The following is a 14,884-nucleotide window of genomic DNA, read 5'->3' on the forward strand; positions in this document are numbered from 1 at the left end:
TCGAATAAGCATGTGTCCTATTCTGTGTCCTAAGCGCCTGAAACAATGGTGTCTCATATTTTTAGAGCAGTTGGAGCAATTTATGAAAGAAATCAATCAAATCTGTACGTAAGCGTGTGTGAAAAATATTCAGATGTCAGATTTGTAAGTAACTGTAACTGTAATTGATTACAATTACATTTATTTTGTAATTAAATTACATAATTCTGCTACATGTAACTCCCCAAGGCTGTCTATATAAAATCATATCATTGCATACTACACCCTAAAACACGACCAGCAGTGCATACACTCTCTGGAAAGGAGAAAAGTGGGGCGGTACCTTTTCAAAAGGTACACTTTTGTACCTTATTTACACCGCAAGGGTGCATATTAGTTCTTAAAGTGTACATATTACCTCGTGAAAGGTTATGCCGCCCCAGTGACAGCTTTTCTAACTTTTTCTCTGAGAGTGTATAAGTTCAGAAGTTCTTCGTTAAATACAGCACACGTTTGGTCGCTTTTAACACTAGACTTGCTTAGGCAGGGGTCACCAAACTTGGTCCTGGAGGGCCGGTGTCCTGCAGAGTTTAGCTCCAACTTTCCTCAACAACACACCAGCCTGAAAGCTTCAAGTAGTCTATACCTACCCTGCGTCCCAATGTGCATACTATCCGCCCTAAATAAATATTATTGAAAATTACTACGATCACAGCATTCAGGATGGATAGCATGCACATTGGGACGCAGGCCTAGTAAGACCTTGATTAGCTGGTTCAGGTGTGTCTGTGACCCTAAGGTATTGTCATTTAAATGGTCTTTCTGCCCGTTTGGGGCGATAAATGGCAGCAGTTACTGCAAAATGAAAACAGGTTTACCATCCTCACACTACTAAATGATTTGATTAAACGCGTATTAAAGAGCTTAAACAACTTAAATTTGACTGTAGCTTCAACATACTCATAAACAGAAGCTGCTGAGGTTGTGAAGTCGAGCACACTAGATGTGACTGGAATCAATGCCATCCAATGACTGCGTTACGGGGACGTTCAGCCGAAGTTCCGCCCTCGTGTCTGTTTGTCCGGTCCATATGATCACGGGAGAGCGTATGGAGTGCGTGCGATCTCAGACGGAGAGATTCCTCGGCTCCTGAGTGGATTGTGACGCGTGTCTGAGTGTAATGTCACGCGCGGTGGGGCTGCGTGTCTGGGACAGGTGTGTCACCTGTGGCTGTGAACAGAGGGAATGGGCACGAGCAGCAACGTGCCGATGAAACGTATCGCTTTCCTTGAACCTCGCTGTTGTTTTCCGATCAGAAGCGTGTTTGGATAGTGCAGCGGTCGGGCCAAGCCGGTGACTTTTGACTATTGATTGATCGCGAACGGGTCGTGACGCCTTTGGAACGGGTGAAGACACGCAAACCACTCCCTGAGCACTGGACGCGGAGCTCTCTTTTTGATTGTGCATCCAGTGTGAACGGGATTGTGCGCGGTTCTGACGCATTAGCGAACCTGGCTGCGGTATGTGCGAGACGGTGATGGCCGTGTCTCAGCTGGACATCGAGCCTCATCCACCGGAGAACGGCTTCGTTACCCCCGAAACTAATATATCGCCCGATTTGCTCTCGCGGATCGACAGCGGCGTTTTGCCGAGCGTGGGCGGCTTCGGGAGATTTCAGAAACAGCTGATCGTCTTAACATGGATCCCGGCCATGTTCATTGGCTTCAGCCAATTTTCGGACAGTTTTCTCCTGGCTGAGCCAAAGACTTGTGCGCAAGTGCAGCGGAATAACAGCGATCCTTCACTCAATGTTACGCAGGCGATATTAAATATCAGCCTCAATAATGCAAGCAACTCCGCTAATGCGTCATCACAATGCATCTGTACGCAGTCGGGATGCGAACTGGAAATCGGACTAGAGCAAAATGTTGTCACAAAGGTAAGTGTGTGTGTGTGTGTGTGTGTTCACAAACTCAGTTTGCCCTCGGTTTCTCAGGGATAAACTTGAGCATTGGGCTGGCAGGCAGTTTCAAGCTCCCCTTATGGTTTTACTACAAATAAAACAAACAAAAAAAAAACATTGTTACTATGATCTTGCTGCACTAACCATAGTTTAACCATGGTATTTGTAGTAAACTACAAATGATAATAAATGCGCCCCCAAAAAATCACGCTACTACATCTTTACAATAATAAAACCATGGTTAATTTTCGTAATGGACTTGTGTAGTAGACAAGCATGCAGTTGCATTAAACACATTTTTGCCATTTCCATCAGAGTACCCACATGAATGCACGGGGAAAGGTGAGTTTGTTTGCAAAGCATCCAGGGGCCAGCATTACAGCGCAAAGGACCGACTCTGTTCAGAGAATGGCATTGCTGACTGAGACGAATATGAGTCATCTGCATCAACAGCTGACAAGGTGCCAGCCATCACGGGGTGTCATGTCACTGGGTTCCCTCATGCTGACCAGATGACATAACCGCTCTGAAAAAAAACAACAGCACCCTTTTAACCATCTGCGTCCTGCCCTTCGGCCTCCATTAGCCTGTCGGTGCATTGTGCAATAGTGTATATAGGTCAGCAAACTCTGAGGATTACACAGTAATTCTGAGCAGCCTACAGAGATAAGAGAAAGCCACCGCAGGCCTGTTGAGTTTATCATATTAGTGCCACATTATGTCCTTCCCTGCTAATCTGGTAACTGGAGGAAGATTCCCTATTAATAATGGCTATGGGCAAGGAGTCTTCATCAAATGTGCTGTAAGACTCAAATCTTCATCTTGTTTTCTCTGTCTAGATGCTCGTGTTATGACGTGATGTATCATGTACAAGCAGAGAGGCAGATTAAGTGCTACTTTATTCCATATTTGCATAAAACATTCGTAAAATGAATTTGAAAAAGACCCACAGAGCTGTATGCAGTGCACAGAGCCTGCAATGAGAGTGAGTGAATCAGCAAACTTGTACGAAAGCATCAATTTACCCATGGCTTTGCTGTTCTCTCTGAAAGGAAATCCTGTAACTGTGTTGGCATGCATTTCCAGCAATCAAATGTGAGCTATCATTTCTATTTATTTATTGAAGCTGTTGTCCATATGATCAATTTGGAGGTGTAATTTATGGTTGCTGCATTTTAAAAAAATGGTTTCTTTAATATCACCTTCTATACCAAGTAAGGCATAATGTCCAGCATGCCATTTTTTTTAGGTTTGTGTCGGGGTTCTGATCACTCTGTCACGTTTATGTTGTGCATTTATCCTGTTTTTTTTTTTTTTTTTTTTTTTAAACCCGCTTTAATTTACCCATGGCTTTGCTGTTCTCTCTGAAAGGAAATCCTGTAACTGTGTTGGCATGCATTTCCAGCAATCAAATGTGAGCTATCATTTCTATTTATTTATTGAAGCTGTTGTCCATATGATCAATTTGGAGGTGTAATTTATGGTTGCTGCATTTTAAAAAAATGGTTTCTTTAATATCACCTTCTATACCAAGTAAGGCATAATGTCCAGCATGCCATTTTTTTTAGGTTTGTGTCGGGGTTCTGATCACTCTGTCACGTTTATGTTGTGCATTTATTTTTTTTTTTTTTTTTTTTTTTTTTATACATCCGCTTGCTACATACAGTAAGTAATTGGACATGGTATATTAATTTGAGCTGATATCTTATTAGCTCAAAACTACAAAATGAGCACTGTTGAGGTGCTTCGGGAACAGGGTTGAGAGCCTCTGAACTAGATGCATTCATGTCTGAAGTCTCGAGTAAATAATAACTGTGTCCTTTTCTTATCTAATCTTTTAAGTCAAAGTCATACAGGTAGAGGCATGCTACCACACGTTTGGGGCCATTTAAAAGTCTTATGCTCACCAAGGATGCCTTTATTTGATCACAGAAATACAGTAAAAATGGTAATATTGTAAAATATTATTACAATTTAAAATATCTGTTTTCAAAGTGAATATCTGTTAAATTGTAATTTATTCCTATGGTCAAAGCTGAATTTTCAGCATCATTACGCCAGTCTTCAGTGTCACATGATCCTTCAGAAATCATTCTGATTTGCTGCTCAAGAAACATTTCTGATTATTATCAATGTTGAATACAGTTGTGCTGCTTAATATTTTTGTGGAAGCCGTGAAACAGTTCTGCAAAAGGCAGCAAAGTTCATACATTTCATGAACAGTTTAGTACCAGTGTCGATGTTGTGAGAACAGCATTTATTTTAAAGATTTTTTTTTTTAAATATTGTCACTGTTGATCAGTTTAATGCATCCTTGTTAAATAAAAGAATTAATGTATTAAAACAAATCAGTCAGTTTAATTTTGTTTTAATTCAGTTTAGTACCAGTGTCGATGTTGTGAGAACAGCATTTATTTTAAAGATTTTTTTTTTAAAATATTGTCACTGTTGATCAGTTTAATGCATCCTTGTTAAATAAAAGAATTAATGTATTAAAACAAATCTTATTGACCTCAAACTTAAAATAAGCCAATAAATTGGAGATAATGAAGTTGTATAATATGTTTAAATAAAAATACAAATACAAATAATAAAAAAATACACTAATTTTAGGTGAATTTAGGCAACACAGCATTGAATCTTGAATAAGTATTTGTTGATGTATTTGGATTTTATAGTTTTTGTCAGTTCAGTGTCCTCATCTTCCACAGTCAGTTTCTTTGTGTTCAGTAGATGAAGAATTAGTTTCAGGTAGGAAACACTGACTGGAAAGGGCATCTGTGAAGTCCTGAAATGACCCAATATCTTACAGTGTGTGTCATGCCTTTGTGGCACCGGGTCTTATGTTTTACAGTCAGCTAACAGAGCCTCAGACAAAAACCAGTCTATCACCTGAACAATTTGACTAAGTCTGTTATTTAAATAGTTATGAATCTCATTGCACTTAAAAATAACTAGTAGTACAAATAAATAATGCATGTGACACCTGTAGACACTTAAATGTTTCTCATTTAAGCTTTCTTTTTTTAAATAATCTAAGCTATTATAAATCTCGTACATCTGCTCAAAGTGAGTCTTCACTGTATTTGAGCCATTGTTTCTGATGAAGACATGCACTGCTCCCCACAAATTCCCCAGCCAGGCCGCTAAAGCTTCTTCTTTCGAACCTTGAGACAGGTTTTCTCCTGTCAGTGTGATCTTCGGGGAAAGTGAGCTGTTTGCAGGCATCTCATTAATAAAAAGCTGCATGCGGCAACTCGTGTACGGATTCGTTATTGACCTCATATGCGTGATTGGCATAGTATTTCACCTGCTTTAGCTCTAATTCAATGCATGCTTTGCATTTCTCATGCATTTTGTGGATAGTAACTGGTGAAAGATTCATGTGTGATGGCTATTGGTGTTTTTTGTCGACTTTACTGACGGTATCTGCTGGCACCATATTTTTTCGGTTATTTCCTTGTGCAGTTTTGAGCTCCTCTCAGAAGACGTGATGCTTGCAAATGCCGGAATGATCAATATTTGTTCAGTTAGGTTGGCTTTGAGGTGTGCTTTTGTTTGTTTTTTGACATGGTTTGTTGTCATACGGTGATCATATAGGTTTTTATAGTGGTGTCTCAGATGTTGGTACATATTTGTGGTATTGTGCCATTTTTTGGAAAAACATTTGATAGGTCTTGCAGATTACCCAAAACCATAGTGATCCTATCCTCTCTAACTGCTGATGTACAATTGCTTTTGGCAACAATTTATTATTGTGCCTTGCATTCATATTTTCTATTCTAATTGTTGTGCATTTTGGTAATGATTTGTACAACTTAAACAGAAAGGTCAAATCTTGCATATACATCAAGTGCTTAACATTAGAATAAGGCACAAATTGGTAGAAAATTGGCATCATTCACCTCAGTAACCTGGTTTGGTTTAGTTCTAAGCACCAAAGTTCATAGTACCCAGCGCTGTATATTAACCGCTTGCATGTAATCTGTATTACGTAACCAGGTTCCAAAAATTAAGTGTTTGTAATTAGTTTATATTACATTTTAAAATGCTCATAATCAGACTACAGTTTTATTGAATACAAGATTACATATTATACACAAGGTCACATGACATGCAGGTAAACCGGAATAATATTTCATATTTTTATTAAGTGTTTTATTTTGATTGTTGTCATTTAAAAAAAAGATTAATTTTAATTTATCATTTGTATAATTTTAATTATTAGCTTTTAATTAAACTCACAAACCCCCTGCAGTTTCTTCACGAACCCCAGTTTGGGAAACTTTGATGTAATATAATGTTTAGTGCACTTTGTGTTGTTAATAACAATGAATGGAATATATTATATTCTTTCTCTTTGTAGCTTAATATCAGTATCATACAAGAGTATCCTATTAAATCAATGTGATTTATCAAGTTAGGTCAAAAGTAATCTCAAAGTAATCAAAAAGTAGTCTGGTTGTAATACCGGAAATGTGTAATGTAATGGATTATGTTACTAACTACAATTTTTGTCATGTAATTTGGAATCAGTAACAGACTACAATTTGTAAGTAATCTACCCAACACTGATAGTACTGTACCATCATGCAAAGATCATAATGTCTCACAAAGTTTCATTAGGTCAATGAGATAGATTAATAATAAAATAACTCTAGAGGGGTTTTACCATGCTGACTGTTAATACACTAAAGCAGTGGTTCCCAACACTGGTCCTGGAGGCACCCCAACACTGCACATTTTGCATGTCTCCTTTCTCTGACACACAAATTTCACATCTTGAAGTCTCTACTAATGAGCTGATGACCTGAATCAGGTGTGTTTGATTAAGGAGACATGCAAAACGTGCAGTGTTGGGGTGCCTCCAGGACCAGGGTTGGGAACCACTGCACTAAAGTACAGCAAGCTATCAGCAAACTCAGCAACTCGGTCTGCATTTGCACCATAAATAAATGCACAACATTAAACTCTCAGTCGACCTCACAGTCAATCCTGGCACGTCCCTGAAGAGAAGCAGGACTTCTGGGACGATTTGCACCATGCAGATGAGACTGATTTTGACTTGTTTGGTCACAGTTTCAAATGTCACACTGGGAGAAAAGAAGCTGATGGCAACTGTAAGGCATGATAATGACCCCAAACAAGCAAGCAAAGAAATTATTGATTTGAATGGTTGACTGTAGTCTTCTGCCCTGTGAAAGAGAGAGTCTCTCTGATCGAGTTGAGCAAGTCGGAAAAGTACCTGAAAAATAATCCTTGTTCTTCTTCTCTGATCTCCTCAGACTTTCCATCAGGAGAGCCCTTTCAGATTTTGAGAACTATTCTAATTGCATTGGAGGCCCCACAGGCTTTTATTTTAATAAGATGAGGTAAAATGAATAGGAGAGTATCATCACTGAGAGTCGTGCACATTTGGCTCTAGTGTTGCATTCTGATGACAAGGTCAGGATCAGGCCTGAAGGGTTTTGATTCAAAAGCAAGAGAGTAAATAGGATAAAATTGGTCTCATGAACCAATCATCTTGATGAATGTTACTGCTACACATTTTTGATGAAGCTGATTAATCTTGTTATAGGAGCCATTTTTACTGTCTATCAGTGTATGATAAAAATACAGTAGGTGCTGCTGATCTACTGTACCTGAAGTTTTTTTTCTTTTACTGAAAATAATAATGAACTGAGTGTTACATTCAAGACATCCATAACTCACAGGCCCATAAATGATTGTGCAATCAAGTATATTATATGGAATTAAAGAAGTTGTTTGAATAATAGGAGCAAATATGCTGTCAGTGTTGCAAAAATCTAATTTCTTATTAGCAGCTGTTTGATTAAATTACTTCTAGTGTGTAATAGATTTTCAACTTAAGTCAGCAAAGGAAACTTGAGGCCTAACCTTTACATTTTGATTTTACTGAACCCAGCTAAGGTCTTTAGGACCTCTGCTAGAAACCTTCAGTTGGAGCTGAACTCTTCAGGAGCACGACTGGTCACCCTTTGTCTAGAAACTCTGTGTGTGGGTCCTGGTCCTCAAGATGTTTTAAGGTGCATGCACAGATTTAGGTGTTCTAAAGAAAATTCCACATAATCTGCCATTTTGAAACATCTGTCCTTTCCAAACTGTGGCAAGTAATAAACTGGAGTAAAAGCTTTAATGCACAAGGCTACTACTGATTATGATAGTCATGGCTTAAAACAAAATCTTGCCACTTAAACCAAGCAGTTTAGTCAAATATGGAGAAATATGCTTGATAAAAAAATAGATTTGTATTCAAATGTATGATTATAAATTTGGCGTATATTCAGGATTTATGAATGTGTATATTCAAATTTGCATATATATATATATTCAGACTTTGTGCTTTGACACAATCTATATTGCCTAAAGTGCTATATAAAAATAAAGTGGACGTGACCTAAAACTATGTATTTAGGATGTACAATTTGGATTTACATTTATCACACATACGCAATTGATTTTATATATTTTAGAATTTTTATTAAAACAATATATTAATTATTATTTAAATTATTTTTTTCATCGGTTTTGTACTTTTTCGTCACAAGCTAGCCTAAAACCTTGTTCCAGAAGTTGCTGAAATATTGAAATTACTCAATTAAAACAGCACGTCAAACTAGATTTTTACATTTTCTGAAGAAGATATGAATATTGCTTGTCCATGCAAAACTGCAGTGCTATTGGGTGGATGTGAGGGGAATAATGGTGAAATTAGGTTTATGGCATAATCACTGATCTATAATGAAGTATTGGATTGCTGATAATGTCATACTGCACCACCATATTGGTAATCTCACAAATACTACTCTCTTAATAGGAAATCAGTTAATATTACCCACCCAAAAGTTATCCTTTTTATAGCTGAAGTCTGCCTATAGACTATAGTATAGAATATAATGATTTTATCGTCATTGCACATGTACAATGAAACTTGTTGTGCAGATACTAAAAAAGATACATTAAATAATTTACCCATGCACACTTGGTACATACATATGATGTTACTAAAAATAACATGATTTTGTGTATTTGGTGTAATGAAATGTCTTTATGCGGTTTAAGGTTAAAAAAACATTATTTTCCACATACTGTACATTATTGTTTCTCCTCTATGCCCCGCCTTTCTGAAACGCGTCGATTTTTACAAAGCTCATCGGTCTGAAAAGCGAGGTGTGCTGTGATTGGCCAGCTATCCAGTGCGTTATGATTGGCCGAATACCTCAAGCGTGTGACGGAAATGTTACGCCCCTACCATACTGTGAGAACACTTCCGCGCTGTCTGAAACACGCCTCTACCAGTCTATGGTCTCTGCTTGTGCGCGCTTTAATTGTGTGCGAGAACAGCGCATGAGTAACGAATTGAGCTCTCCTTCGTTTCTTCTTCTTGTGGTTTAAAATTGCTTGTACGTGTAAATTGGCAAATTAATCTGCGAATCACGTGCGTGCCGAACGGTAGGGTCTCATCCGTACGTATTACAGATCAACTGCGATCCGTTTAACTCCTAATATGTGACAGATCAGCGCAATCTTTCATTTACTTATTTAACATGAAATTGTCAAATTGCTACTCCATATCAATCGCATACAAAGAAAATACAGAATAATTAGAACAATCATTAACATAAATAAATAACAGAGTGTCATATCTATATACATTTTTCCCGGAACGTTCTTGCGACCCGGTAGCAATTCTTCCACGGCCCGGTGGTTGGGGACCTCTGTTCTACAGAACATGTAGTAAACCAGCTGTCAATGCTAGATCACCACTGTAACGTGACACAGATCGAGTGGGTTTTTTGTTTGTTTGAGCTAGTGATGCACATGGAAATGTGAGCTTTAGTTTTCTGCAGACACATTTGCACACATGCAGCGTATGCGTCCACCCACACACGTTGTATTTACCCAGCTGTCTGGCCTGAAGTTGTTCAGTTGTTTCTTTATCAGCTGGCGTGACTTGATCTTTCGACAATGATTTGTCATAATCGTGCAGCCCTAGCCTGTGGTAAACATTTACTTTTTACATATACTTTTTATTCTACAATGTAAACGGCACACACTCACACCCCAAATTGTCTTAGTCACTTATTAGAAACATACTGTATGTTTTCAAATATATATACAGTGGGTACGGAAAGTATTCAGACCCCCTTAAATTTTTCACTCTTTGTTATATTGCAGCCATTATTTAAAAAAAAAAAAAATCCGTACCCACTGTATATATATATATATATATATATATACTATATAACTGCTTCAAAATTCACGTTTTTGGTATGGGTGTGTGCAGTTCACATTGTAGAACAAAACGTCAAAGTATCTTCAAGTTATGTTTACCATAGGTTTTATTTTACTCATAAATTGGAAAAACCCATATGAAAATACCACTGCTTTATTTAGTAATACATGGAAGGAGAGCAATATTCCCTTCCCTCATGATACTCTCATATAGAAATGATAACTATTTAAATAGTTGCTTGATTTGTTAATGATTTCTTTGATTCATTGGATTTTAAAAGTGTGTTTGTTTTAAACTGACTGTAATCCATACAACTCTATGAACAGATTCAACTCATGAATTCAAAGATTTATTTGCGCGTTACAGTAATTCATCTTACTAAATGCAATGTATGGTTTCTCGTTGCACTATTGTACTATGAGATTTGTACTGTGGCATAGTAACACATCGTTACACTCAAAAGACAATGGGCCCTTTTTGCCCTCATTCTTGTCTCACCAGAAAATACAATTCACCTTTCAACTCTTCACACAGTCTCTCTCTCTCTCTCTCTCTCTCTCTCTCTCTCTCTCTCTCTCTCTCTCAATGAGATTTGTACTGTGGCATAGTAACACATCGTTACACTCAAAAGACAATGGGCCCTTTTTGCCCTCATTCTTGTCTCACCAGAAAATACAATTCACCTTTCAACTCTTCACACAGTCTCTCTCTCTCTCTCTCTCTCACATTGCTCTTTCTTTCTCTTGCTCTCTTGAAGACAGAGTTATGCATAACAAGGGCACACATTCCCAATCCCACATGCAGTGCAACTGTCCAAGTGCCTCAATGATCTTTGTCTTTAAATAATACAGCAAATAAAACTTGATTTTCAGGTTGTTTTTTTAATGTTTTCTGAAGATATTATGAGTAAGTAACCGTGCAAATGTTGCACCATGTTTGTCAGAACTTTGACAACTACTGTATGCAGAAAACCATTTTTAAAAGTTAGGTTATTTCCCAGTGGCGAGCATAAACATCAATGTATTCCATGCAAGTATTCTGTTTATTACTGTATGTGAATTGTAAGGTTAAATAAAGCTTTAACTAAACTCAAGAGAAAATGTTCAATGCATTGTTGGCTTATTAAAGCTAATCTGCTAAAGAACTAGATATTAACGTTTCATGACTGGACTTGACTGGAGTGCCGAATTACAGATCTGGTGCAAACATATGCATATCCATATGATCAGATGCTTTCTGAACTGCTCTTTTCTCACCACCGTCATTTTTATTGTGTGTTTGTTGTGTTATTGAGAGGGAAGCGGGCAGCACATATTTACTGTAAATATTCATCCAAACACCACTTCAGCAGCGTGGCTTCACTGTAAAAAATGAATCGTGAATTTTTACGGTAAAAGACTGTAAAAATGCTACAGTAAAAACCTGTTAAATGGTTAATGGTAAATTCCCCTACTATATACGGTGAAAAACTGTATTGGACATTACATGTATTGGATATTAATTTTACGGTAGTATACCGTTTTTGGAAGTGGAAAAAGACAGTATAATTTACAGTGAATAACCGTAAATTGACATTCCCAGAATTCCCTGCGTTACATTTCAAATTTGATGTTTTTTTGTTGAAATAACTATGTTTCTTAGTTTTTTCTTATCAGTTTTGTATATTAGGGTTGTGTGTTACACCTAATGTTGTTAAATTAATGTTTATTGCATTATTTTAGTTTCATGTGTGTTACCGTGATGGTGTTTAGTGTTTGTGTGAATTACATTAACATTATATCAGTTAATGAAATTACGGTATTTAACTGTAAATGTAAGTTAAAACCGTAAAACCTAAAACGTTGCTACCATATTTTTTACGGTAAATTTTACAGAATTTTTCTTTACAGTGTAGTGTTGGGATGTTTGCTAACAGTAAACCGCTGCTCAGGTATTTCAAGCTTCTTTTCCCCCCAAACAAAGAATGAAAAGGAAGACGTTTGTTGTGAGTAAATCAGGACCTTTAGGTTAGCAGTTAGTTCACAGAGTGTCCTCTGCACAACTCCACCAGTTCCTGTCAATTTATGTGCTTTCTTCATTGCTCTTCCCAGGGCAACATCAGGTCCAGCATGATCACACCACTGAGCCATTTGGTCTGTTTAATCTCTTCGATAAATGGAAATGTTATGCAGTGTGTGAAGTTATTTGAAAGCTTGTCCTATGTGGTGGGGAGAAGCAGGGTTTTCAGATTTCTGCACCGCACCGGTTCATTACTCCAGATGATCCCAGACAGTCTCAGCCACCGACACCACAGGCTTTAGAGGAGCTGAAGCATTCTCTGAACTGCTAGTTCACACCAAACTCATGCAAAAGTTTGTAATCAAGGGTTAATTTATGTTATGCATGCAATGTATGAATGCAAGTACGTGATGGTTGAAAAACATCCTGTTTTTTACTTTATGCAACATTCACATAATGCCAAACATTCTTGTTAGAGTTTCACACACAATTGATGACACTATTTTGACATTTGTCATTTATGTCAAAAAAATAAATGAATACGATTACATTTATTTTAATTAGCCAATTATTTTCTGAAGACAAAATTAAAATGATATATTTTAAGGAAACACTGCTATAAAGTACACAAATAAAGTCAAATAAAGCTTGTAGGTTTAATCAGACTGTATATTATATTATATTATATAAGGTTCCATAACATTAGTTAACTACATTAGTTAACATGAACTAACAATGAAAAATGCTTCTAAAGCATTTATTAATCTTAGTTAATGTTGATTCCAACATTTACTAATGCATTATTAAAATCTAAAGTTGTATCGATTGATGTTATTTAATGGACCTGAGCTAACAATAAACAGTTTTATTTTTATTATCTAATGTTAACAATGTTTAATAAATACTGTAAAAATGTATTGTCCGTTGTTAGTTCATGTTAGTTAATGCGTTATTGTAAAGTATATTATTTTATATTATATTATATTCAAATTGGCTCCAGCGTGAATGTAAAATGGACCAAGATTAAAGCTAACAAAAAGAAAACCGAAGAAGACACAGAAAAAAATAATAATATTGTAACTTTTAAAATCATATGTGATTATTTTTACAGCATTAAAAGTAAAATATAAAAATACAATATAATAATGTGATAGGCTTACAATGTAAGTGTCAAACAAAATACAGTACACAATTAAATCATTTATAGCAATTATATGTATAACAATTACTCAGCAGCATAAAATTCATGATTGTGAGAAGTTCTGCATATCAGTTATTGGACATATAAACAAATAATTAGGAACGGTTATAAAATAATAATGATATCGTTCAATCTAAAATATGCAGTTATGACTGTGATTTTTCTGTGGTCTTCAAGGTAGTCTATGTTTTATAAGATTTATATTAATTTATTTTAATTATAATAATATAATTAATTGTTATAATTTATAATTAATTAGTATGCATAGCCTTTAGCATCACAAATCACAGTATATTTTTCTGCTTCATACATGATCAGAATCAATCCACATCGGATTGCAAACGTTGGCAGAAACATTTGCTCGTGTTTGAAATGATTTTGTGCTGACAAAATGTGTTAAATATTAGCTGCTAGCAAAAATGGGAAATGACCACAGGTAGAAGTGACCATTTCTAGCGTTCAGAATGCTGAATTTTGTTCTCTGCGTCCTGATCTCACTCTTATAATATAGTCGCGAGTCACTCACTTACATGACACATATGCACATGCTCTCTGTCACGTGTGTGTGTGTGTGTGTGTGTGTGTGTGTGTGTGTGTGTGTGTCTCACTTCCTCTGCTTTCATTCCCGCTTTCATTTTGTTCTTTCCTTTGAACTATAAAGTAATAAATACTGTTGGAGCGAGGGCTGTGTGTGTCTCACTCTGCCGGTCTGTTGCTAGGCAGAAACTATGCGGCAATCTCTGTCTCTCTGCCTGTAATTTTCTCACTGGCGCTGATTCTCTTCTGCATGCCTTCCCTCTCCTCATTCACATAGCTGTGTGTAAGAAACACTCAAAGCATGCTTACCTTCATATACATACATTACTGTATAATATTATAAGGTCAACTCATGGGAAATCGACTCGTCGTTCTCAGACTCTCTGTGTTTAAGGTCACTGTAATAATCATTTAGGAACGCATGTCTCTCTCTGGCGCTAGTTCTCAAATTCACATTAGTCTGAAGAGGTAGCCTGTTTTGCAATGTGATGTTTATTTTGCAATGTAAATCAGTCCTTATTACTTCCCTTTACTTTACCATGACAGGTAGTTTACACCAAAATATCATAGTGAGTGCGGTTATGTATATTTACTACTATTTTAAAACCATAATCAGGACTTTCCACTAATAGGATACAAAATAGAGTTGGAAAAAACTCTTTGTGTGGTTTCCTTATTCCTTAATAAACACCAAGTGCACATAAGAATTAACATATGAATGAAATCCTCGGTTGAAAAAGGATCCTTAAAGTCTTAAAATCAGTTTTATCAAATTGTCATAAGCCTTAATGGGACAGTTCACCCAAAACTGAAAATGCTGTCTTCATTTATTCATTTCTGTCTTGTTTATAATTGAATGTCCCCCATTACGCATAAAACCTTTCTTTCTTTCTTTCTTTCTTTCTTTCTTTCTTTCTTTCTTTCTTTCTTTCTTTCTTTCTTTCTTTCT

The 14,884-nt window shown here is 36.5% G+C and overlaps 1 protein-coding gene across 1 annotated transcript in view; it reads left to right on the top strand.

The window, feature by feature from the left end:
* Positions 1–1,072: 1,072 nt before the first annotated feature.
* The window catches only part of LOC107660403 (solute carrier family 22 member 23), a 51,275-nt gene continuing 37,463 nt past the window's right edge, over positions 1,073–14,884 (top strand). Inside the window, exon 1 of the mRNA XM_016449693.1 lies at positions 1,073–1,918. Coding sequence (XP_016305179.1) covers positions 1,502–1,918 — 417 coding nt within the window. The 5' untranslated portion in view covers positions 1,073–1,501. The remainder of the gene's footprint in view (positions 1,919–14,884) is intronic.

Source organism: Sinocyclocheilus anshuiensis, unplaced genomic scaffold (genome assembly GCF_001515605.1).
Source record: "Sinocyclocheilus anshuiensis isolate Anshui unplaced genomic scaffold, SAMN03320099.WGS_v1.1 scaffold1635, whole genome shotgun sequence".
NCBI classification, from domain to species: Eukaryota; Metazoa; Chordata; class Actinopteri; order Cypriniformes; family Cyprinidae; genus Sinocyclocheilus; species Sinocyclocheilus anshuiensis.